This window comes from Physella acuta, unplaced genomic scaffold (genome assembly GCF_028476545.2).
Source record: "Physella acuta isolate Inbredline_101_S28 unplaced genomic scaffold, ASM2847654v3 ptg000786l, whole genome shotgun sequence".
Classification (NCBI taxonomy): Eukaryota; Metazoa; Mollusca; class Gastropoda; family Physidae; genus Physella; species Physella acuta.
The window spans coordinates 173,051-200,286 of record NW_026732304.1 but is presented as its reverse complement, the minus strand read 5'-3'; the positions used below and the strand labels follow the sequence as shown (position 1 = coordinate 200,286).

At 32.8% G+C, this 27,236-nt stretch overlaps 1 protein-coding gene across 4 annotated transcripts; it reads left to right on the top strand.

Annotated features, from left to right (window-relative positions):
- Window positions 1-1,160: 1,160 nt before the first annotated feature.
- On the top strand, window positions 1,161-27,236 carry LOC131950902 (kynureninase). Of its 4 annotated transcripts, none has more exons than XM_059313107.1 (13): window positions 1,161-1,245; window positions 4,375-4,607; window positions 4,986-5,106; window positions 8,550-8,632; window positions 10,652-10,713; window positions 10,854-10,925; window positions 11,749-11,823; window positions 12,633-12,779; window positions 15,035-15,133; window positions 17,281-17,407; window positions 18,533-18,618; window positions 20,226-20,465; window positions 24,433-27,236. In XM_059313107.1, exons 2-13 carry the CDS (start codon window positions 4,421-4,423, stop codon window positions 24,580-24,582), a joined length of 1,449 nt encoding a protein of 482 aa, XP_059169090.1. In that variant the 5' UTR covers window positions 1,161-1,245; window positions 4,375-4,420; the 3' UTR covers window positions 24,583-27,236. The 4 variants fall into 4 exon arrangements, with proteins under 4 accessions (XP_059169090.1, XP_059169088.1, XP_059169087.1 ...); XM_059313105.1 differs by lacking the exon at window positions 1,161-1,245 and adding an exon at window positions 1,750-1,897; XM_059313104.1 differs by lacking the exon at window positions 1,161-1,245 and adding an exon at window positions 1,750-2,038.

Below are 27,236 nucleotides of genomic sequence, written 5' to 3'. Positions count from 1 at the left end.
TTCAGATGGTAAAATGCATTGTGCTCTTTTAGGCCCACGGTCCATATAGCACATGAAGTAGATCTTATGTCTAACGCAGTGGTTTTTTTCAGCCCCCCACCTCTCATAGCTCGTCTAATCCCCCCCCCCCCCAACGCAAAATAATTTATACCAGTGTCCTCCCCCCCCCCCTCCACGGAAAATTTAGTTTCAAGTGCGCCGGAGAAAAAAATGGTTGAAAGAAACACTGGTCTACTGTCGGCATGATAAGACAGTTTGGCAAGTCGCCTTTTTTCAAACGCATTGTTTCTTCCAGACTTTTTTTCCTGGGGGAGGGGGGGGGGGTACTTAATATTTTCGGTGGAGGGGGGGGGGGACTAAATTTTCCGGGGGGGGGGGGGGACTAGTAAAAATTATATATTTTCTATAAACATTTCTCGTTCGGGGGAGGGGGTGGAGGGTAAACTTTCTTCTTCAGGGTGGGGGGGATGCTTAGCCCCCCCCCCCCACCCTCCCGCCCGAAGAGATGCCTGGAAGAAGCACTGCTCAGACGTGCTGTGCTGCCTAAGGACGCGAATCTTACACGGGCTTAATAATCGTGCGCTACAGGCCTACATATATCGCGCCCTCCTCGCGAATATGTTAATGAGTAGAGCCGATATAATGAATTAGGGTAGTGTTCAATGGTGTTTATTAATACCATTGCTAAATACTGTTAAATGGTTTGCAAAGTGATGAATGTTACCGCTTTAAAATAACCCAACTAAGTTACATTAAGCTTCACGGAAACTAACCCTCTCCTCACTACGAAATTTCCACTTCTAAATTATTTAATTTTGTGGGGGGTGTGGGGAATGTTCGATTCACAAAATAGCAAAAATTGGGGAAATGGCAAGGAGGTGGGGGGGGGGGGGGGGGCAGTTGATCGGGTAAATTGGTAAAAAGTTATCCGGGGGGCAGACGACCCCCCCCCCCCACACACACACAAATAAAAAATACTTCATCTCTGTCCACCACCCCCACCCTCCGAAAGGTTCAAAACCACCTCACCCAGATGTTCAATTGAACCCTTATTCTCCCGTTTTGTCGGAGGCCATTTAGACCGGGCCCTTTTATTCGCTTGACGTAGCCTAAGATAACCCTACTCCCGGTTTTGAGAACCGCTCTTACCACAGATTGTTGATGCGAAGCTGCATCCATGTGTTGCTTTAAATACCTGTGTCGGTTTGTGTTTAACTTACACAAGTGAAGCAGGACATTACTCAGGTAAATTAAAAAATGTAGTAATGACAAACGTATATTACACTTAGTTTTAGTAAGCCCAAATTTATTGAACTAAAACTTTACTTTAAGAATTATTGAAGACTACGTTAACAGTTGATGTGATGTTGTGGTTTTATATAACAAACGTTTAGGCTGTATAATTATATGGGCCTATCCTATAGGCCTATATTTTACAAATAAATTATACTTTGTATTATTTGCCTGCATCTAATTCGTGCCGTCTTAGTTTTGAAAAAAAAAATATATATCTAACTGATAGCCTAGAAATGTAATAAGAATGTTTTTAGATACAATATTAGTTTACTAACTTTTGAATCTAATTATTATTTGGCTTAATCACAGATTGTAAAAGAAAAAAGCGAATGTTTAATATCGATAGCTTGCACTTTGAATGTTTCGCTTTTTAGGCCTAAATCAAAGAAAACAAACGTCAGAAAAATCCCCTTCTCTTTTTTCGAAAACAAGAGATGTAAACAGAGTGATACACTAAAAAAAATCTTTCGCTTTTTATGCACTTATAGATCTAGATCTACTATACACGTAAGGCGTCGTAAGGAATACCATGACTTTTCAAGAAAACAAAGCTGTTCCTTAGATTTAGATAACTTTTCTAGATCTAGGAGGTCATATCTCTGTAAGACTACACTCCAAGATCTACATCTGCTACATCTAGATCTAGATTCTACTAGATTCTAGATCTTGTCTAGTTCTAGAATCTCACAAAAAAAAAAAAAAAAAATTAACACTGCAGACTGCAGACAGAGTGACAAAGTTTGTGAGTAGAGAAAAAATAAATAATAAATAAGACTGTAGGCCTACTTAAACTGGTAGATCTAGATCTCTAGATCTACTTTGATCTATAATTCTAGACTAGATCTAGATCTAGATGTAGATCTAGATCTAGAATCTAGTACTAGAGTCTAGGGTAATCTATCGTTTTGGGTACGTAAAATCGCCCGCGGCTATTTATGTACGAAAACGTTACCTCATTGTCAAGGCTTTAATAGAAGTATATTGTCATACTTTTGTGTCAAATATTATAGATAAATGAATAATAAACCTAAATCAATGGCTAAATATATCGATATAGGCCAGAAATTAACTTTAAACAGCAGTGTCTGAGAGCAAGATTTGCTATATAAACTATTATAAACAGCAGCCATTTGTAAAATAGAGTGGCTTCCCCCTGAATCTGGCGCTAAAAGCTTATAAAAATAAAACTTAGACAAGATGGCTGCTATAGTAAATGAGCATGGTTGCATCTGTTGGAAACATCGCTAGTCTTCATTTATTACGGAAAAGTTTTAATTCAATTTTTTAAAAACAGGTACATAAATGAATCAAGGAAACATTTTTGAATTTTTTAAAACATAAATCCTCCTCAAAATGTGAAATAATTATTAAAATTTAAGAAGTCACCTGTTTTTCACATTACAAATCGCGGGCGATTTTACGTACCCAAAACGATAGATTACCGAGTCTAGATCTAGATCTCTAGTGTACTGATTGTTGACTAGATTTCTCTATTTCAGTCTGCTGTCGGTAATCATCTGACATCTATCGTTTTATTTAGAACTTAGAATACTTAGATCTATTCTAGGTAGGTAGGTAGGCTACGTAAAATCGGCTTCGACTAGTAATGTGAAAAAAGGTGACTCATTAAATTAAAGTTAAGTAATTATTTCACATTTTTAGGAGGCAGGAGGATTTATTATAATTTGTGATAGTTACAAAAATGTTTCAAAGTTTCATGCATGTAGATTCTAGATCTTTACCTGTTTTTAAACAATTGTATTAAAACTTTTCAGTAATAAATAAAGACTAGCGTTGTTTTCATCAGATGGAACCAAGCTCATTTACTTTAGCAGCCACCTTGTTTAAGTTTTTTTTTGTAAAATTATAGTGCGAGATTCAGGGGAAACCACTCTAATTTACAGTTTATATAGCAAATCTCGCTCGCAAACACAGCTGTTTAAAGTTAATTTCTGCACTAAGCTAAATTGATATATTTAGCCATTGATTTTGGTTTATTATTCAGTTATCTATACCTAATGCCTAATATTTAACACAAATATATCACAATATACGTTTATTAAAGTCTCAACAATGAGACAACTTTTTTTCTCATTACTAGCCTCGGCCGATTTTAAGCACCTAAAAATGCTAGATTACCATTTTAAGTTTTATGTAGCCTAAAGACATTAGTACATAGATTTCTAGAATCTAGTACTAAAATTTATTTTTTATCCAGGTCAACAATAATTATGAAGAATTCTCAACTCAGTCATGCCCATTAAGACAAAAATTTACAAAATGCTACTAATTACCCACTTAGGACTTAGGGGTCCAAAGCGTACCACTGGTTAAGCAAACAAGTACCAATGGGTATAAAATATAAAAATACTACCGTTGCTGGATATTGGTTCAGCCTACCACTAATTTAATAATGGGTTGTGAAACTGATAGAGTTAACCAGTCTTTGTGAACAATCCCAATTATTTCAGTTGTGTGGTAAATGTATTTTAAGTGACAGTAATATGTTCCCCTGGCTAACTAAAAAGTTAACATAAATATATCGGATCCTATCTTAATACCACAAACTCTATCTCTGTAGGACTTCCTTGCTAGAGTCTAGATTTAGATCTATTCTTGTTAGTAAAAAAATAAATCACTAAATAGAGTATAGAGATCTTTTATTTGTAAACAGTTAAAAAAATCTTTAATAAATATTTGCAATTGTTATGCCATTCTATTTGCATGAAAACTGTTTTTATGAATATTTGTATAGCCATGGGGAAATATCAGGATTTAAAAAGAGGTTTAACGTCCCCCCACCCTCCTATATATATATGCTTTTTTTTTTCTGTTTAACAAACCCTCACAAAAGTCTACATCAGCCTATGTATAAATCCCTCATAGCAAGCCAAAGTTTCAACTACTTTCCCTTAGATGTGTACCAACATTTTAAATTACTGTAAAGCTAATACGTTTAAACCATGGGAATTTAGCATGCAGGCTAAAAAGTTACCATTGAATTTAATTTGATCTCAATAGAGATTGGTATATAATGGTAATACACATCATTAAAATATTTTTGTGTTTGTTTTACAGCTAACAAAGTTGAACTGAAAATCACAAAGTTTTGAGCTATACCACAATGAGTTGTGAATCAGTACAAAACGGTTTGATTCAAAATCACCCCCTGAATGAGCTGAAACAGATAGCAGAGGACAATGACCTGGATATTCTGGACTTAAAATTCGCCAAGTTAATGGATGAAAAAGATCCATTGAGACACCTCCGAGATGAATTCCACTATCCCAAGATGGGTGATATTTTAAACAGTGAGTGATAACACAATTTTTGTCATTTCGGGAGACGGTCATTTAGTAAATTAATTATAAAATTGGGATTAAAGTATTAGATACTGTCCTCTCTTTATTAAATACTAGTATTATGTTTTATCATCTACTTAATTGTAATTAACACATTTTTAATTAGCAGTGTATTGATTGCAGCAAAACATAAAACTTAAAGTGTGAGATATATTTAATTAACTAATCATTTGCATACATTGACTTATACAAAGTAGATTAATAAGCTAGGCTTATCCAGATGATTATAAGTATCATTTTTATTATATAGTAAGATTACTCGATTGAATATGTATGTATGTTCCTTTCTAAATGAAGGTGTTTTAAACAATTATAAATTCATTCCAGCTGATCCAAAGATTGTGGACCCATCTGAAGATTGTGTGTATTTCTGTGGTAACTCCCTGGGACTTTGCCCCAAGAAAACAAAGGAGTATATGAACATTGAGGTGGATAAATGGGCCAGTCTGTGAGTGATATTTATTGTTTTCAATGTAGATTTTGTTACTTAAATTACGGTGTGTGAAGTGTTCCATATTTTGAACCCTCAAACACATGAGGCTTGTCAACTGTGGACAGATACCCATCCAAGCTGTATAGGTAACACCCTATCCCCTGGGTCCATCAGCTGTGTGGAGAAAGGGGGGGGCCTGATACATGAGAAACATCTGGCTCTTCTCAACTTAGGGATCCATGCATTATGCTCAGATTTTCAATGCACAATCATCCAGTGGTCTATTAGACAATTGTGCCAAATATGACATGACATATGTAAATCTTACCCTTATATAAAAGTATAAATGCCTTTATTTTAATTAGGTATAAAGTAAATTACTTGGGTTTTGAGCTGAGATTAGCTAGGATTACAGTTGATTTGCTTATTAATTTCCTAATTAACTATTGCAAATTTAATTGTGTCAATTAACATATAAATTAAGTATTGTACAGAAAAGCACCCTTTTGAAGAAAAAAAAGGAAAGCATCCTTTCATATATACACCCTATCATCCATATACTGCCGATGAAGTAGAGTTTTCTGTCTGTATGGCCAGAACACATAAATGGAATGTGTGGCCGGCAATATGCCCTGATGCCTTTACATTCCCTGACAAGAGCTAAATATGGCCTACACTCTTGAGGTGTTTGAGAGACATCCTGATGGGAATTGAACCTGTTCCCTTCAGGTTAACCATAGAGCACTCAGCATCTTTCTGGCAACTCGGGTATATGAAGAGAGAATGCGGTAATCCACCCACACTCACTTATCCTGGTTAGGGCATACACAAACAGATCAGAAACCTAATTTAATATTTTATCTCCATACTAAACACTCGTATATATGAAAATCAGTTTCCGAAACAGCTGTTGCATATTTAATTAACCATGAGACTTAATTATTAGACTTTAAACCTGAGAGTATTGTTTCAGTATAATACAATTGACCTAATTAACCAATATAAGTAGCAAGGTGTTACAATGGAGATAGTTTTTGTATTCATAGGTTTCAATTTGATAATAGGCTGTACAGTTCACAACATATCACTCAGCCGAAGCTTTAACATACCCTTGATGTAGTAGAAGAGTACTTCCAGCTTTAACATCCCCTTGATATAGTAGACAAGTACTTTCAGCTTTAAAATCCCCTTGATATAGTAGACAAGTACTTCCAGCTTTAACATTCCCTTGATATAGTAGACAAGTACTTCCAGCTTTAACATTCCCTTGATATAGTAGAAAAGTACTTCCAGCTTTAACTTTAAAATCCCCTTGATATAGTAGACAAGTACTTCCAGCTTTAACATTCCCTTGATATAGTAGACAAGTACTTTAAGCTTTAACATCCCCTTGATGTAGTAGAAAAGTACTTCCAGCTTTAACTTTAAAATCCCCTTGATATAGTAGACAAGTACTTCCAGCTTTAACATTCCCTTGATATAGTAGACAAGTACTTTAAGCTTTAACATCCCCTTGATGTAGTAGAAAAGTACTTCCAGCTTTAACTTTAAAATCCCCTTGATATAGTAGACAAGTACTTCCAGCTTTAACTTTAAAATCCCCTTGATATAGTAGACAAGTACTTCCAGCTTTAACATTCCCTTGATATAGTAGACAAGTACTTTAAGCTTTAACATCCCCTTGATGTAGTAGAAAAGTACTTCCAGCTTTAACTTTAAAATCCCCTTGATGTAGTAGAAGAGTACTTCCAGCTTTAACTTTAAAATCCCCTTGATATAGTAGACAAGTACTTCCAGCTTTAACTTTAAAATCCCCTTGATATAGTAGACAAGTACTTCCAGCTTTAACATTCCCTTGATATAGTAGACAAGTACTTTAAGCTTTAACATCCCCTTGATGTAGTAGAAAAGTACTTCCAGCTTTAACTTTAAAATCCCCTTGATATAGTAGACAAGTACTTCCAGCTTTAACATTCCCTTGATATAGTAGACAAGTACTTCCAGCTTTAACTTTAAAATCCCCTTGATATAGTAGACAAGTACTTCCAGCTTTAACATTCCCTTGATATAGTAGACAAGTACTTTAAGCTTTAACATCCCCTTGATGTAGTAGAAAAGTACTTCCAGCTTTAACTTTAAAATCCCCTTGATATAGTAGACGAGTACTTCGAGCTTTAACCTACCCTTGATATAGTAGACAAGTACTTCCAGCTTTAACATTCCCTTGATCTAGTAGACAAGTACTTCCAGCTTTAACATCCCCTTGATATAGTAGACAAGTACTTCCAGCTTTAACATTCCCTTGATATAGTAGACAAGTACTTCCAGCTTTAACATTCCCTTGATATAGTAGACAAGTACTTCCAGCTTTAACATTCCCTTGATATAGTAGACAAGTACTTCCAGCTTTAACATCCCCTTGATATAGTAGACAAGTACTTCCAGCTTTAACATTCCCTTGATATAGTAGACAAGTACTTCCAGCTTTAACATTCCCTTGATATAGTAGAAGAGTACTTCCAGCTTTAAAATCCCCTTGATATAGTAGACAAGTACTTCCAGCTTTAACATCCCCTTGATATAGTAGACAAGTACTTCCAGCTTTAATGTACCCTTGATATAGTAGACAAGTACTTCCAGCTTAAATGTACTCTTGATATAGTAGACAAGTAATTTTAAGTTCTTAACAAAGAAAAGATTTTTTTATTTTAAGGTTACAGTTAGGATTTGGGTTATGTATTGGGAAAAGTCATCAACAGTGATTAATCATTTAACTTATTGAAAAATTATTGATTAAAAAGAATAATTAATAAGGCATTGGTGTTTTGTAATATACAGGTATAGGCCTAGTTATTATAACAAGCCCTAGCCTTTAATTTTTCTGTGATTCTAGATTTTTTTTTTCTGGTAGCTTGTTGCTATTTTTTTTTTTTTTTTTTGCTGTAATGTTAATCTCATTAAAAATTGGTATGGTTGTTTCACTGTAAAAATGTGGCTGAAGTAGAGAATGAACACAAACAGTGAAGGTTACTGCAATTAATGTGCAAAAAAATGGTTCGTGGTAGTTCTCATAGACAGTTTAGTTTAGTGGAAAAACTATCAGTTAGTTGACTAGATTTAGTAGTAGTACAATAGTTATGTAGTCTCTGTTTACTGTATCTTCATTCACTATGAGCAAAGATTTGTGTCCAATGTACACTTCTTCTGGTATTTAAAAAAAATAAAAATAAAAAATTTATCCTACTGACTAACCTGAATTACTTTATAGTTTTAATTTGATCCAACTGGGCTTGCCATAATTCTTACAGATGATACAAGCCACATTAAGGACCTGCCCTAAATTATTACTTCATTATCCTACAATGCTAAACTATTAGAGTATGCCCAGAACTTTTAAGTAAATCTTTCATTTGATCCTATTTGAATGCCATACTATTACTACTATGATACTTTCTCAGAGGTGTACAAGGCCATACAAATGGGGATCTGCCCTGGGCCTGGTGTGATGAGCTGTTGGAGGAGGACATGGCTAAAATTGTTGGTTAGTTTCATTTGGTTTATCATTTGAAATTGTTGATTAGTTTCATTTGGTGTATCATCTGAAATTGTTGGCTAGTTTCAGTTGGTTTATCATCAAAACTTATGGTTGATGACATTTCTTTTGTAATCTAAAAATTGTTAGTTAGTTTCATTTGGTTTATCATCTGAAATTGTTGGTTAGTGACATTTGTTTTGTCATCTTTTGTAATCTAAAAATTGTTGGTTGGTATCATTGTTTTGTCTTACTTTAGTACTTGAGAGCTTTTTGGCAAATGAATATGTTTTCTTTGTGCCATTTGTATGAGTTCAAGTTGAGCTATAATATGTTTTGTTATGTTTATTGTAGACTAATTTTGTCATACAATACATGGCTTTATTTTTGTAGTATCAAATTATAGTAATTAAAGTTCCCTTTTCGAATCTTACGGTCCATGACGCAGGTGAAGTAGAATTTGTCTCTTTTTTCCCACGTTTTCTTTAACTTGCTTTCTCTGTGTGTTTCTGTGTTTGTCTTTCCAATCCAATCTTGCGATCGAAATTTCTGGCACTTCCCAGTTAGCTAGCGCGCTGAAATTTTCAGGGAAGCTTTGTTTTGGATGACAATTGAATATTCTATTGTTTTTATTACTAAATTAATCCATGGAAACATTTTATTGATCATTTTAAACCGCTATATAATTGTACCAAAAAACGTGGGGGAAAAGGGACATTACCCAGTAACTGTAATTTGATGAAAACAAGGTTCGGCACTCCCCCTCTTTTTGCTTACTGAGTAGTTGTCACGCTGTGTTTGTGTACAAACAACCATAACGTAACAACTGGTGGCCAGTATGGGGGAGACGATATGGTCGAGTGGTTGGGCACACGATTGCTATCCCACTCGACACGGGTTCAAATCTATGTGTTCTAGTCAGTAACGTATTCACACAACGTGTTTTTTACGAGTTGTCTTTTTACGAGTTGTCTTCGTTTACCCAAAAAAAAAAAGTGAAAAGATAAAATCGATAGCAAGATTTACATGCAAACAAACAGACAAACACTAAAAAGTAGAAAATAATAATCATTAAAAAAGTTTTAAAAAACCCACGTTTTCTGATTGAACTAAAAAGTAGAAAATAAATACTATACATCACAATAATGCAAGCGATCACTCTACTATAAGCTATCAAAAACGTGGGGCGCCGTGATTTTCTTACAGTTTCTAATACTGTTGACTCTCTACAAGCTCCCTAATAAAAGTCAATAGTATTATCTAATCAATAGTAATATAACTTTTACTTCGGCGAACCACGTTTTTGATAGCTTATAGTAGAGTGATCGCTTGCATTATTGTGATGTATAGTATTTATTTTCTACTTTTTAGTTCAATCAGAAAACGTGGGTTTTTTAAAACTTTTTTAATGATTATTATTTTGTGACCTCGACTTATGAAGTGATAGTGTGGTCAGCAGTATGCCCAACTGCCTTTTTTTCCCTAATGTGGGTTATGTACCCATCAGAGCTTGGCGGATTCAAGGATGTTTTACTACTTGAACCCGGATTAGAATTTGAGACTTTAGTGTTAGCAGTCTAGAGCTCTAGCAATAAGCCACGCTATCCCACAGTCTAAAATTATGATCGGCGATATTGATTTGATCATCTTGTTTATAAATAAAGCCTGACATTTATTAAAATTAATTTTATATAAATCCAAAATACTGTTTAAACTTTTGTTATATTTATAGTGTTTTCCTGTTGCTTGCTTTATTTGTAATCACATTATTTTCTTTTCATATGTACGTTTAATTTTTTATACTGTATAATGTAGTATTTAAGACAGTTATGTTCCATTTTATCTTCAGGGTATAAGCAACTTGACATTTCTTAAAATTAATTTTATAAAGATAAAAAATACTATTTTACTTTGGTTTTATTTATTGAGTTATTCTGTAAACACATTATTTTCTTTTTGTATGTACGTTTTATTTCTGATACTGTTTAATGTAGTGTTTAAAACTCTTAAGTTCCATTTAATCTCCAGGATGTAACCGTGAAGAAGTTGCATTGATGAATGGTTTAACTGTCAACTTACATCTACTCTTGGCAAGTTTTTCTTTTCGGTCAAGACATACAACAAGCATAGCAAAAAAATAATTCACATTTTAGTTGCTTATGTGATTAAAAAAACTACATCCATAAAAAAGTTAGTATCTGACTTGTTTTAAACTCATTATTTTGTGCAGATATCTTTCTATCGTCCAACAAAAGACAGGTATAAAATTTTATGTGAGAGCAAGGCCTTCCCATCTGATCATGTATGTATTTAGCTGTTTCAAACACGTTTTATTTCATTAGTTTGCTTTATGCATGTGCTTTAGTTAGCATTTATTGATCTTTTATTTTATAAAATTAAGTACAGATTAATTATGTATGTATCTTGCAGTCATCTACCGGTAACATTTAGTGTATGCGCACTAGTCGGTTATAGCGGTAGCATATTGCACATTATCCTAAATGAGAGACACACAGACTAACTAATTAATTACACTCTAATACAGAGCCTAGTATCTAATTAGCTACAGCTGCTGAATAATTAAGTACTCTCATGTACAGTAAACAATATATTACACACAGATAATCAGTAAACAATTAATTACACACTGATATTGACTAGTTAATTACACACAAATAGGCAGTGATTAATTAATTACATACATTAAGTAGTTAACTACTCACAGAGAGAAATTAGTTTCACACTGACATTGACTAATATTGCTTACAAGTAGTCAGTGATTAATTAATTACACACATATAGCCCTATTACTTAATTAATTACACACATTGATTAATTATGTACACAGATATCGACTAAATAATTACACACAAATGGGCAGTGATTAATTACATACATTAAATAATTAACAGTGATAAATTAGTTTCACAATCACGTTGACTAATAATTGCTTACAAGTAGTCAGTGATTAATTAATTACACACATATAGCCCTATTACCTAATTAATTACACACAGGGATTAATTTTGTACACGCAGACATTGACTAATTAATTACACACAAGTAGACAATGTTTAATTAATTAGACATAAACAATGACTAATTAATTAATTCATGTGTTTCAGTATGCCTTTGAAAGCCAGTCTATGCTCCATGGCTACAACCCTAACGATGTTATGATTTGTGTAGAGCCACGACAGGTAAAGTACTATAAAATTTACAAAGTTTTTATTTAGATTAGTAAGTAAAGTAAAGTTCCCTTTCAAACCTGATGGTCGGTGGTGTAAGTGAAGTAGAGTTCACTTGTTTCTGTGACCTCGGCATATGAAGAGATAGTGTGGTCAGCGCTATGCCCAGCCACCTTTACTTTCTCTAACATGAGTTAGGTGCCCATCAGAGTCGGATGGACTCAGGGACGGCCTACTGACTTGAACTCGAGACTTACGGGTAAGCAGTCCAGCTCTCTACCGCTAGACCACGCCGTCCCCTTATTTAGATTAGTTACCATCAATTTTTTTTTCCTAATTTTTAGACAAATATAAAATTCAAGTTTGTATCTTTTTTGTTCTCATTTTGTTCTTATTTCATTAGTAAAAATACGTTTGTTTTAATAACATGACTGATGTACAATATTTGGTTCCCAGAAAAATGCGCTATTGTAAAACTGCGTAGCAGATAAATGCACAAATAATTAAACTAATACACTTTAATTTTGTCATATTTCATGGAAATATGCTCTATCATGCTACAGTATATATAAATATAGTCATTCTTGTCAATGTCTATAAATGCTCTTTTTTAGAAAATAAAAATGCAGTTTTCTGTTACCCTGTTTTCCATTGTTCACCTTTCCATTGCACTTCTTTACCTTGACCATAATGTTTATCTTTCAGTTAGAGTTCACTCTACGCACTGAAGATATTCTGATTGACCATAATGTTTATCTCATAGGGAGAGTTCACACTACGTACTGAAGATATTCTGATTGACCATATTGTTTATCTTGCAGGGAGAGTTCACACTACGTACTGAAGATATTCTGGAAGTCATTGAGAAGGAAGGAGATAAAATTGCTGTTGTTTGCTTTGCTGGTGTACAGTACTACACAGGCCAGCTGTTTGATATACAGACCATTACAAAGGCTGGTCATGCTAAGGTAATTGTATGGTCTAATGGTAGAGTATATGATAAGTTACCCCAAAGACTTGAGTATAGATCCTTGTTTAGTATACAAACCATAACAAAGGCTGGTCATGCTAAGGTAATGGTATGGTCTAGTGGTAGAGTATATGATAAGTTACCCAAAAGACATGAGTATAGATCCTGGTGTAGTATACAGACCATTACAAAGGCTGGACATGCTAAGGTAATGGTATGGTCTAGTGGTAGAGTATATGATTAGTTACCTAAATGTCTTGAGTTTAGATCCTGGTGTAGTATACAGGCCATTACAAAGGCTGGACATGCTAAGGTAATGGTATGGTCTAGTGGTAGAGTAGATGATTAGTTACCTAAATGTCTTGAGTTTAGATCCTGGTGTAGTATACAGATCATTACAAAGGCTGGTCATGCTAAGGTAATGGTATGGTCTAGTGGTAGAGTATAGATCCTTGTTTAGTATACAAACCATAACAAAGGCTGGTCATGCTAAGGTAATGGTATGGTCTAGTGGTAGAGTATATGATAAGTTACCCAAAAGACATGAGTATAGATCCTGGTGTAGTATACAGACCATTACAAAGGCTGGTCATGCTAAGGTAATTGTATGGTCTAGTGGTAGAGTAGATGATTAGTAACCTAAATGTCTTGAGTATAGATCCTGGTGTAGTATACAGGCCATTACAAAGGGTGGACATGCTAAGGTAATGGTATGGTCTAGTGGTAAAGTAGATGATTAGTTACCTAAATGTCTTGAGTTTAGATCCTGGTGTAGTATACAGGCCATTACATAGGCTGGACATGCTAAGATAATGGTATGGTCTAGTGGTAGAGTAGATGATTAGTTACCTAAATGTCTTGAGTTTAGATCCTGGTGTAGTATACAGATCATTACAAAGGCTGGTCATGCTAAGGTAATGGTATGGTCTAGTGGTAGAGTAGATGATAAGTTACCTAAAAGACTTGAGTATAGATCCTGGTGTAGTATACAGACCATTACAAAAACTGGTTATGCTAAGGTAATGGTATGGTCTAGTGGTAGAGTATTTAATTAGTTACCTAAAGGTCTTGAGTATAGATCCTAATGTGCATACAGGGTTGGCTATTCTATAGTAATATTATATAGTCCAGTGGTTGGGAATTTGATTAGTTAAAGTTTTAAAAATAGACCTTTGGCTGTTATTTTTGCAATAGTATAATTTTTTTTTTAAAATACCAACAATATATCTGACAATGTAGGACACACCACATCATTTTAGGACAATACATCACTTAGGACAACCAATGACTAACAACAATCAAGCTCATTGCTTTTAGGAACACCCCATCCCCTCCCCCAGGGTGTACTCAGCTCTGTTGGGTACTTGATTTCTGTAGGGGAAAGTAAAGTTAGCAAGGCAACATCCTCACCAAGCAATCATTTTCACAGGGATTCAAAGACACGTGAACTCTACTTCATCTGCATAATTTTGAAACAGGTTTACAGATAATAATGGAATGCTATGTAAAAATGTGACATTTGCTCAAAACATATTTCAAATTTTACGACTGCGTATGAAGATAATACAAAGATAACAATATGATTCCTCTAGAATTACCCACATCAACATTTATGATAGCAGACAGGCATGTTATCAAAAGAGTCTGTCTTATGATGTAATCAGATATCACATAAATATTCAAATTCATGCATGAAATATGTATTTTGTTTTGTTAGAAAAGGCAGCATATTGCTATAAATATGCATGGAATACATATTAAGTAATGTTATTTTGGCTTATTTTGTGTATATTTTATATTATTTACCATTATGATCTGTATGTGAATCATGATGTGATAATGTTTCAAGTATGATCACATCATGTGGCTGCTACTGTCCTGCATTTTAGTTTCCCCATGTCCTATTAATGACCTTTGTTATTTCATATTTATTTTCTATATTTCCCTATTTTATGTCCTATTATATCATGTAGTTTAGGGCTATATCATGTCTAAGATCTTTATATCGATATTCTATTAGGTTTCATATTTCATTGTTCTTTAATTATATTTACATTTTATATTTCTAATTTTCTATTTATACCCCTTATTTCTTTTTTCTTAAGTTTTATTTAAACCCCATTATGTTATTTCTCTTATTTCCTATTTATGCTCCATATTTTTGTGTTCTCAATTCATAGTTACATCTAATGTGTTATTGTTCTATGTTGTATGTATGCCCCCATGATTCATTGTTTATATCCTATATTGCAGGGCTGTTATGTGGGATGGGATATGGCTCATGCAGTTGGTAATGTTCCCCTATACCTACACGACTGGGACATAGACTTTGCCTGCTGGTGCACATATAAGGTATCAAAAGTTTTCATGAACACATTTCTTCACTTCTTTGTGTTGATGAGAACTTGTGTTCCATCATGTTGATAGTAGAGTACATCTTCATTTATTTAATGGGATGATGTGGTTGGATGGCAGAGTGTACAACTGCTAACCCAATAGTCCTGCATTTGGACCCTAGGCTTGAGTGCCTTAGATGACAACCCAGCTCATGTTAGGGAAATAACACTGACTGCAATATCCCAACCTATTCTAAAACAGGTGATCTCTACTTCCCATGGACTATCAGAATCAAAAGAGTACTTTACTTACTTACTATTTAAATGTAGAGTAAACAAGTTAATTAAAAAGTCTAGTGACAATTTTAGCGCAATTTCCTTATGTTATCTAAAAATAGCTCTGTCGTAGCGTAAATCAAGAGCAGGGTTAGTAAAACCATTGGTTAGTTATTAAAACGTTTTTTATTAAATAAACCTAACTACTAACTAAACTAAGCACCTTGAAATCAAGAGCAGGGTTATTAAAACCATTGGTTAGTTGAACTTGATTATCAACATGATAATCATTAAGATGATAGATCTCTACTTCCGGCATGTATATACAACCACACCACACGCGTCATCACGTTCAATAGATGCGTCATCACGTTCCATGGCTGCGCCATCACGTTCAGTAGGCGCGCAAGTTAATTAAAAAAGTCTAGTGACATTTATGCGCAATTTCCTTATGTTATCTAAAAATAGCTCTGACGTATAATGATTGGGTGCGTTCAAGCTAGAAGAGCGATCGGTTTGTAGGTGTTTATGTAATTTTAAAATTTGTGACCGAACGAGAGGATATTTTTGAAAACTTTCTTCGGCAATATTGTTCTAAATTAGGGCAGGAATCGATTGGTACATGTTTCAAGTCGCTAAGTGGTCTGGTTGCCGAGATATGGGCCAAAAACTGCATTTTTTCGAGGTTGTTTGGCTTTTACGGGAAATACATGAAAGAAACCCGGAATTTTTATGGCCTATGCTCATTCTCGTAACTTGCTTAACATAATTGCTTTTGGAACTAGTCATCGATATTGCTTCGTTGAGGAGGAGATACGACTTAAAGCCCGGATACACATTCATCCATTTATTCATTCATCCATCCATCCATTCCCAGAAATGACGAGTTAATAAACGCAATTCTCCAGAATGGAAATTGCGCTAAAAAATGTACTTTGTACACTTTATTTATAACAAAACGATATATGGGTTAAAAAAATAGGCAAATGATGTATGAATGTTTTCAAAGGAAAAATGTCTTGCATGAACATGTAACTTTATGTAGTCAAACCATAATCTACCAGCTTGAGCTTGCTCTAAATCAAATTTAATCTCAGTGTTATTAAAGTTTGACTACTAATATACATGTCAATAAACAGCTTTAATATCACTGGGGCATATTGATTCACATCCCGCATATAACTTTCTGATCTGGTAAAAAAAAAAAGTTGACTCCACTGTTTTAGAAAGGTGACATGACTCTTTACAAATACATTTGAGTTGACAAATACCTGCCTACCAAAAAATGTTGTTCTCACTTTTCTAAAAATATTGATCTTATTGTTTTAAAAATTTGCTCTCAGCGATAAAAAAAAATTGTCTTTCACTAATGCAACATCAACATTTTATCAACCGATAAACAGTTTATCTGATTAAGAAAGCTGACTTTTTATTATATCTATCAGAACTGATTGATAAAATGATCTATTCAGTGTATTTGACCTCATTGACAAAAACTTAACCTCACCAGCAGAGTTTCTTCCAGGCATCTCTTCGCCCCCCCCCCCCGAACGAAATGAAATTTATATAATTTATATAGAGAATATATACTTTTAACAGTGTCCGCCCCCCCGAAGAAAGTCTACCGCCCCCCCGAAAATTTCAAGTGCCCCCCTGGAGAAAAAAGTCTGGAAGAAACACTGCTCACCAGCATACATAATTGACCTGATTAAAAAGTTGACCTCACGAATGAAAAAGTTTACCTCACTAATCAACTAATGAAAACATGACCATACTAACAGAACCTAAACCTCGCCAATGTAGGCCCAACATACCTTATCCAAACATAAAAAGCATTGACCTTGACCTGAGCAATGACCTCACGTTTTTACACGTCTAATCCAACAGTACCTTAACGCCAGTGCTGGAGGCCTGGCAGGTTTGTTCATCCATGAAAAGTTCCGCTCCAACAACTTCCCTAAGCTGCTGGGCTGGTGGGGGCACGACATGTCCACAAGATTTAAAATGGACAACAGTAAGTAGTTTATCTATATGACATCGGCTATGAATTTTATTGATAGGGGATCATGTAGAATTTTTCATTCATGGGACATCAACTTTTTTTTAGTGACACCAGCTAGATTTTTATTTACAAGCATGGTTAGTTTTCTATTTGTAAAAAAATCAGCTTAATTTTTTTTTTATATATGACATGATATAGATTTAAAAAATTTGAAAGTGAATATTTATTTATTATATGTATGGTAGCCATACAGCAATAATAGGATGAAGTGATAATGTGAAGAACTGTGTAGGTTGGGTTTAGTTTATATTAGGACTGATCCTTGTTATCAAATTAGGTATGTTGTGAGAGTTCTTATAAATGGTCTTTATAGGGTTTTCTCTGCTCTCAGTAGAGGTCTTACTTGTGATATCTAGTCATAAACCCCCTAACATAAACCCCCCTGGACAATAAATTGCTGTGAGGTTTATATTTTAATATTGGGAAGTACTAATAGTGAAGAGAATCTAAAGTCATAGTTAAAAACAAAAATTATGAATTAATAGTTATAATTAATTGAAATTTTTTAAAAGTGATTATGAGAAAATACTCAAATATAGTGTGCTCATTAAAAGTTTGAACTTAGGTATTGTCTGTATCTGCTCTATGATCAAATACAACTTAGGTTACCCCTTGACTGCCAGATAGCATTCTTTACTTTTAGGTAGAAACTTTTTTTGCAGATTTTTTAATTTAAATAAGTTTAATTGAATATTAAGTTGAATATCAAATATATACCTTTTAATTAATTAAAACTGTTGTGGGGGGGGGGGGGGGGGGGTGGGGGGTTATGTTGTATTGACTTGGAGTCCTTCCTTATTTATTACTTTCATGCATTGGAAAAAGAAATTCATCACAGGCTTGTTTCTTAATCAAGGTTGTAATAAAGCGTAGCACTTGCCAGATAAATGCAGCTAACCCATCCTATTTCTGGGTTCCATACAACTTTCTGGGACATCCTAATCTTCATTTCTCTCACACTTTAAGAACAGATATTTCTAGTAGAGTGTGTATTGTTTTTTTGTTGTTTTTTTTTACAATCAGTTCCTCACAAAATTTAGTTTTGTCAGGTTGATGTATTCCCTTGTTTGTCTACAGAAATGGAGCTTATACCAGGTGCCAGAGGCTATAGGATCAGCAACACACCAGGGTTTTTGTGTGCGCCTTTGAAAGCCAGTTTTGAGGTGAATAATTTTATGTGGAAACTATTAGTACTTTTAAAATAAATAAATGCAAAAACCATTATAATAATAAGCATTCAATTGTTTTGAAAAAAAATAAAATACAACTAAGTTAAAGAATAAACCCATGATCTTGTACAGTTTTGCTTGTACAGTTTTTGATCAGTACCTAACTTATGTTAGGGAAAACAAAGGCAGCTGGGCATAATGATGATCACACTATCCTTTCATATACCAAGGTCTCTGAAACAGATTAACTCTACTTCATCTGCCCCTTGTTTCTCGGGCATGATCAGGAAAAAGTATTAATTTCATTAAATTGTGACTAGATTCCAATAAACATTCTGAATTAGTGCTAAGCCTATTTTCACAGAAAATGAAGTTTCATAATTTATTTTAGCCTAAAGCCATAACAAAATTAGAACAGCTATTGAATTAAATTGAGAATAAATTCAATTAACTATTCTTTATCAATTCCTAAGCTAGCTTCACATAAAAAAAATGTTTCGTAATTTAATTTAACCTGAAGCCATAACTAAATTAGAACAGCTATTGAATTGAATTTGAGTAGGTTCAAATAACTATTATTCATCTATGCATAAACTAGCTTCACAAAAAAATGTTTCATAATTTAAATTAACCTCAAGCCACAACTAAATTGGAACAGCTGGCGAGTTAATTGGAGAATAGATTCTAATCAACATTCTACAGCTATGCTAAAACTAGCTTCACAAAACAATATTTCGTAATTTAGAACAGCTTTTGAATTAAATTGAGAATGGATTTTAATCAACATTCTACAGCTATGCTAAAACTAGCTTCACAAAACAATATTTCGTAATTTAGAACAGCTTTTGAATTAAATTGAGAATGGATTTTAATCAACATTCTACAGCTATGTTAAAGCTAGCTTCACGAAAAAAATGTTTAGTAATTTAATTTAACCTGAAGCTAAAACTATATTAGAACAGCTATTTTATTAAATTGTGATTACATTCTAATGAACATTCTATAGCTATGCTAAAGCTAGCTTCACAAAATAATGTTTAGTAATTTAATTTAACCTGAAGCCATAACTAAATTAGAACAGCTATTGAATTAAATTTGAATAGATTAAAATAACCATTCTTCATCAATTGTTAAGCTAGTTTCACAAAAAATGTTTTATAATTTAATTTAACCTAAAGCCACATCTAAATTAGAACAGCTATTGAATTAATTGGAGAATAGATTCTAATCAACATTCTACAACTATGCTAAAGCTAGCTTCACAAAAAAATGTTTCATAATTTCATTTAACCTGAAGGCATAACTAAATTAGATAAGCTATTTTATTAAATTGTGATTACATTCTAATGAACATTCTATAGCTATGCTAAAGCTAGCTTCACAAAATAATGTTTTATAATTTAATTTAACCTAAAGCCACAACTAAATTGGAACAGCTATTGAATTGACCTGAGAATAGATTCTAATCAACATTCTACAGCTATGCTTAAACTAGCTTCACAAAATAATGTTTTTTAATGAACAGCTTTTTTTTAAAAATTGTCATTAGATTCTAATAAACGTCCTGCATCTATGCTAAAGCTGAGTGACTTTTCCCCCAGGTTTTTAAGAAAACAAGTGTAGAGGACCTTAGAAAAAAGTCCCTCCTACTGACCAGCTACCTGGAGTTTTTGGTCCTCCACTACTACAGGCGGCCTGCGGGGGACACACCTGATGGGGACAACATTTACATTGATATCTTCACACCTGCCGACCCCCAGCAGAGGGGGGCACAACTCTCACTGGCGTTTAATGTCTGCATAGAGCAGTTGTTTAAGGAGCTGGAGAGGAGGGGGGTGGTGGTCAGTTGTTTTTTTTTTGTTTATGGTTGATGTCACATGTGATGTTCGTTGGTGATGTGTTGGTGAGATGTGGAGAAAGGGGGCGGGGGTGGTCAGTTGTTTTTTCTCTTTTTTTTGGTGTTGATGGCTCATGATGTGATGCTTAGTGATGTGTTGTGGTATGTGGAGAAGATATGTACTTAATTGTTTTTTTTTGTGTGGTGATAATGTCACATATGATGTTGGTTGGTGATGTTGTGAGATGTCAGAAAGGGGGAGGGGAGTGTGTTCATTTTTTAAAAAGGTCACATGAGGTATTTGTTGGGAATTGGTATTAGTTTGTGATGTTTTGGTGAGATGTGGAGATAAGAGGGGTGGTGGTGAGTTTTTATTTTTTTATTTTTTTGGTCGTTTGTTGACAATGTCACATTAAATGATGGTTGATCATTGGTATTGGTTGGTGATGTGTTTGTGAGATGAGGAGACAAGTGGGTGATGTCGAGTTGTTTTTCTTTGATATTTTTTTTTATAATGTTACATGACATGTTGGCTAGTGATTGGTAATGGTTTTTGATGTGTTGGTGAAATGTGGCTAGTGGTTTGTACTAGGTATTCTAAATGAGCCGAAAAAAACGTACTGCGCGCAAAAAAATTTGGTCGGGTTGCGCCAAAGCTCGGAGATCCGATACCATAATACATACGATTACACTAAAAACTAATATAGAAAGTAGAATGGACGCCCTTTAAGATGATATGACTTTGCCCGCTGTAAAATATAATTTAATGCTAAAAATAATAGATTTAAAAGTTTCAAATGATTTTTTTACACGAAAAAAATATTTTACAGCCGGCAAAATTATATATTCAGATCGGGCGTCCAATTTACTATAAAAATGTTATAATTTAATTAACACTTAATGTATGGTATCGGATCGCAGAAATAAAAACGAACGCATACGTATCGTGATGACCCGCGCTAACTTTTGCCGGCTTAAATCTAGTTTTGCGTAATGTCACGGAACACCCGGCTCAAGTTCAAAGCAGGATTTTGTGTATATTCGCGGATTACCATGGATTTTAAACAATGTCTAGGTAAGTTAAGTGCTTTATAAATTATTAGCTATATTCATTTTATTTATAATAAACTGCTGCTTTAAACCATTTGCATTTTAGTGTCCACTTATCGGTAATTGCTACACGCTTAAAAAAACATTTACCAAAAAATTATCTAGACCTTTTTAAAAGTTCTTTGTATTTAATTTACGATTGCCAAAATAAAAAAGGAATGCACAATTAAATCAAAAAGATGTTTAAAAGAGTGATAGAATTTAATTTGTATTCATGAATTTTATTAATTACTAACATCGACCGATTAAACTATCAATATATTGTCGATATTTCAAGCCGCTTGTCGGCCATTTTTTTTTTTTGCCTTCTCGTAATGTTGGATTCAACTATTATATTACGCAGGGTTAACAGCATACTTTCAATTTATTGTAGCATTGTTTATTTTGTTTTTCCTAGTTTAATAGTTAACTATTCTATATAATTGCAGTAATTACATTAAATTTTAGAATACTACGATCGTTAATGTTTCTTATCTCTAGGTTTATTGAACTGACAACATTAAAATAAAATGTAGCCCCCCCTTCCATAATAGTTTAACCCAAAATTGTTTCTAGATTCTAGATCTACTTAGATTCACTATTGCTTTCATGTTAATATTTAGTAGTAGAACTATCTAAAGTGTTTACATTTAATATCTAAAAAAGCATTGAGCAGCCTTACTTTTAAAATTATTCTATTTACAGAGCAAGATATTAGCAAAAGAAAGGGGAAACTGAAAGGCCTGTCAAAAATGTGTATTGTTTGTGTAAGCACCAACAGGACTACTGAATACTTTTGAAGGAAACCATATGTCAGATGTTAGTATTTTCTTCACTTTGCTTATTAGTTATAATGATGTAATGTTACATGATTGATATCTAAGTAGGTATAAAGATATACAGACCTACTATATAAGTCAGTATATTGGAAATGCTAATTAATTGTTTTTATTCACAGACATTATCTATACTCTGGACCAATGGAAAGATCCCTTACTAGATTCCATAATTTGATGTGTGCTGCCAGTTCACAATCATTTATTACAATGCCACTCCAAACCTTGAACTTGAAGAAGAAGACAAACTCAACCAAGATATTGACTATTAATTACAATGCTACCCAAACTCATAGAGAACTTTCCCAATCAGGATATTGACCTGTCTTTTTGAACCTGCTCTAAGATTTCTGATAATTGTATAAGTTAGGACCTAGACATTTCCAGAAGTTGACATTGATCAATAACTAACTAGAAGAAATACATTTACTGATAACAAGTAAATTTAGGCTAAGCATGTCATGATTAGGGAGCAGAGTAACAAAACTAGATGAACATCACAAAGCTAACAGTTAGGATCATTTATAAAGAATTTTAGTTTAATTAGTTATCTTACTTCATCAGTGTTTAAAAGGCATGACATTTCTTCTTAGTAAGTATATAAGTAAAGTAATAGTATAGTTATTTAATTTTTTATAACAAAGTAATGCTAACATGTTTCATACACAATTTATATTACTTTCTTAAAAGTAAGGACACTTTTTGCAAGATGTTAGGTAATGAAAATTCTTGATTTTGGGCGTTAAGGAAGGATGCCTTGTATTGTTTTGCAGAATGATTATTTTATGTCTCTGTGTTTATTATATATTAAGAACATCATGTGCTTTAAGTTGGTGTAAAATTTATTAAGATACCTTACTTAAATATTTTTAAATAATTTTTTGAAAAAGGATGAAATTTCTAATTTTTATAAACTGACCTTGCTGAATCTGGTCTCGCTAATTATTTTCTTTATTAATTCTTTACCTGCTTATTTTATATTAACATGGTTTGAATTTCCTTTCTTAGAACATTTATATTATTAATGTGGCTTAATTAGTTGATTTTCTATGATTTTTTAAAAATGACTGTAAATTAACTTTTTGTCTCCCTTGTCGTACTTCGGTAAAATTGTGCTTTGGCTCATTTTTATGTGAATAAATTTTCTATTTATATCTGTCTGACTACCTTAAAAAAAAATTGGGTTTGCTATTTGTATTACTGGCTGTGTGTGCAAGAAATTTGAGAGTTCTAACTTAGTTATTGTAGAAGTTAGTAGGGGTCTCAAATAGACCCTTTACTATTCAAAAAGCGAACGCATTTTTTGAGTTTTAAAAAATTCATAACTTTTTTAAAAATGGACATACATCAATAAATTTGGTGTTTCTGTTCTGATGAAAACAGTCTCTATCAGGTGGAAGTGTTAAATTTTATTAAACTTCATTATAAAAATTTCATTTTGAATACCTATTTGTACCTTCATGTTTAATTGGTTTATGATGTATTTATTTGTTATTAGTTGGTGTTGTTGTTGTGATGTGTAGTTGATTCTAAGCATATAGAAGACGTGTGGTTTTTTTTATTGTGTAAGTAATTGTTCATGATGTGTTGACTAGTGATGTGATCTTGATTTTAGCTGAAGATATGTTCATGTTGTTTTTGTTTTCAATGTGTTGCTGATGTGTGTTAGGTTGATGATGTGAGTCTGGTTGCTATGTATTTTTTGCCAGATACCTAAGTTTGCTAATAAGTAACTTGTGCAAAGTATCTTTTATAAATTACTCTCAGTGCAGTATAAAAATCCATAAATTAACAGTTAAGATAATTTAACTAGTTTCCTCTATTAGCAATAGTTTCTCTTCTTGACAATTCTCTCTTTAATCATTTTCATTAAATATTCATTTCAGTTAAATCTAAATATATACATCCATATACACAGTTTATCTAAAAAATCTTTCTAAACAATTTTTTATTTGTAATTAAGTAGTCATAAGATCAAATAATAATTATTCTTAATCTCGTTAATGTTATTCCTATTTTATAATGAATTAACATTTTTTCTTCTAGTGCGACAAGCGTCTTCCACGTGTCATCCGCATCACCCCAGTCCCCATGTACTGCAGCTTCGAAGACGTCCACCGCTTTATGGCCCTACTCAAAGATGCCCTCCTGGCAGCCAAGGGATCCCTGTCCCACGTTGACCAGACCACAGTCTAACGCCAGCTGTCTGGACTGTCAGAACTCTGTTATCATTGTTCCAAGTAGACATAGATATCAGTTGTATTTGTCTAAATTATATCTCATAGTTTATTGAAAGTTATTTAAACTACTAATTAAATCTCAAACTTTAGCAACATTTATTGATTTAATTCACTTTATCTATATAATATATCAAACTTTAATGACAGTTATTAAAATAACTAACTAAATCTCAAACTTAAGTTAAAATTTTTTTAATTTACTAACTTTATCTATATTATATCTCAAAGTTCACTGAAAGTTATATAAACAACTAATTAAATCTCTAACTTTAGTAAAATTTATAATTAACTTACTGTATCAATATAATATCTCAAAGTTTACTGAAAGTTATATAAACCATGAATTAAATCTCTAACTGTGGTAAAAGTTATTTATTTAATTAACTTTATCTATAAAATATCTCAAAGATTACTGTAAGTTTTTTTACACAACTAATTAAATCTCAAACTTTAGTAAAATTTACAATTAACTTACTTTATCTATATAATGTCTTAACTTACTTTATCTGTATAATGTCTCAAAGTTTACTGAAAGTTGTTTAAACAGCTAATTAAATCTCAACCTTTATTAAAATTTATAATTAACTCACTTTAATCTACATTACTCAAAGTTTACTGAAAGTTATTTAATAAGCTCTACATTCAATCTCAAACTTTATAATTTATTATTTAAAGATATACATTATATCTCAAGCTTAATAAAATGAATTTAAAGAACTCACTTTATATACATTAAATCTCAAAGCTTTCTACAACCTATTTAAATAACTCCACATATATTATTAAATTTTACCACATTATTTTAAAGAAAATCAACTCTGAAATATTTAATATAAGTTGTTGAAAAACTCTGCTTTGTTTGAGACATCAAAAGATAAGAAAGGTGTCTCTATAATTTAAGGGGATATGCTATGTTTTTTTCTATTTTTTTCAGTTTAAGATTTAGAGCCTTTTGAATACTTTTATCATATTTGGCATATAAAAGTAAGTATTAAACAGCAAAAAAACGGGTCGAAAACAATTTTGGTTGTCATGGAAACCCAAAAAACCTCCGCCATTTTGAATTTTTCGGTACTTTTAAAAATACTAAGGCTTTTTTATTTATGCACCTATAGCAATCAAATTTAAACTGCTTATATTTCAGTATATATTAAAACTTTTGTCACGACAACTATTTGAAATAATTACTAGTAAAAATTTTACAATGTCTAAAAAAATCTTACCCTTTTTAGTATTCAAAAGTTTCAAAATGTGCATATTAATTACCAAATAATTTTTTTCTATGAAAGCAATCACAATTCCCTCGTGACAGAAGTTGTATTTTTGCATCAAGAACATTTACTGAAAATATGGTTGGCATTGTTTAATAAATAAAAAAGTAGTAGGCTTTTTAGTGTTAAAAACCTGCGAACTGAGAAAAACCGCCAAAAGTAACGAAAACTAGGTCAGGAAAGTACCATATCTGTGTAAACTGCATAGCCGATTGTAAGCGTTGGGTGTTTCCGAGATGTAGGAAATTAAGTTTATTAAATACATGAGAAATCCAGCTTTCCAATGATGTCAAAAACAATATAATGACGGATATAAAACTTTTCATAGAGAGCTTGTAAGATTGGGAAAAAATGATTATTTTTTAATTAATAGGGTCATACAAATCGTAATTCAAACACATAAAATATTTTTTTCTCTTTTAAGTTATTATTTTCTTTATACAAAAATGGACAAAGTATCCAAAAGTGCAAGAAACCCATCATGACGGAAAACAAGAAATTTTGTGATTTTTTTCCGCGCATATCCCCTTAATTACTGTAGAAATATCATAATATGTTAATAAGAAAGTGTAGAAAGTTATTGAATTAAAGCTAATGTACTTTCTGCAATTTAATTTCAGCTTAAAATATTACTTACAAAAAGTTTATTAAAGTCAGTTTATACGAAATAAAAAACATTCCTTCTCATTTATTCCCCTTTAACACACAAGGTATTGTCTATTCAAAGCACGGTGTTAAGAATATGAATTGATACAATATAGTTGATGTTATCAATTTCAATTTTATTTTATTCTGTTGTAAGTATTTACTTAACCTAGTCAAAAAATATTTTGTACAATTTGAACTGCAGTTACTTATGTCAATCAATTGTAAGACTGTCTGAAGTTGAACATGTTCTTATTACTCCACAATAATTTTTTCAAATATTTTTTTTTGAGTCAGAAGAGATTGATGTGTATTTTATTGAATTTACATTAAATTTACTTTTTCCTTCAGATGAATTATTATACACAGCATTTGAAGACATTTAGTGATGTTAGTGATTTATGCCCAATGTTTTCTAAATTCTAATGCTTGTTTTCAGTCGTATGTCTTTGTTTTACAAGATGATATTTTAGATTTTATTAGCATTTGTGATGCAAGCTGTCAGTATTCTTGCCATGAAGATGCATTATATGGAAACATTGTCATCGTTTTATGTTATGTGTATTAGTAGTGTTATATGGTGAGGTATGGTATGTAACTGTCAGAGTTAATCTCAGGCATGTCTGGGGAGGTGAGGGGGTGGGGTTAACGGACCCCCCCCCATGGGTCTTTTCTAGTGTCCCACCAGTGTTTC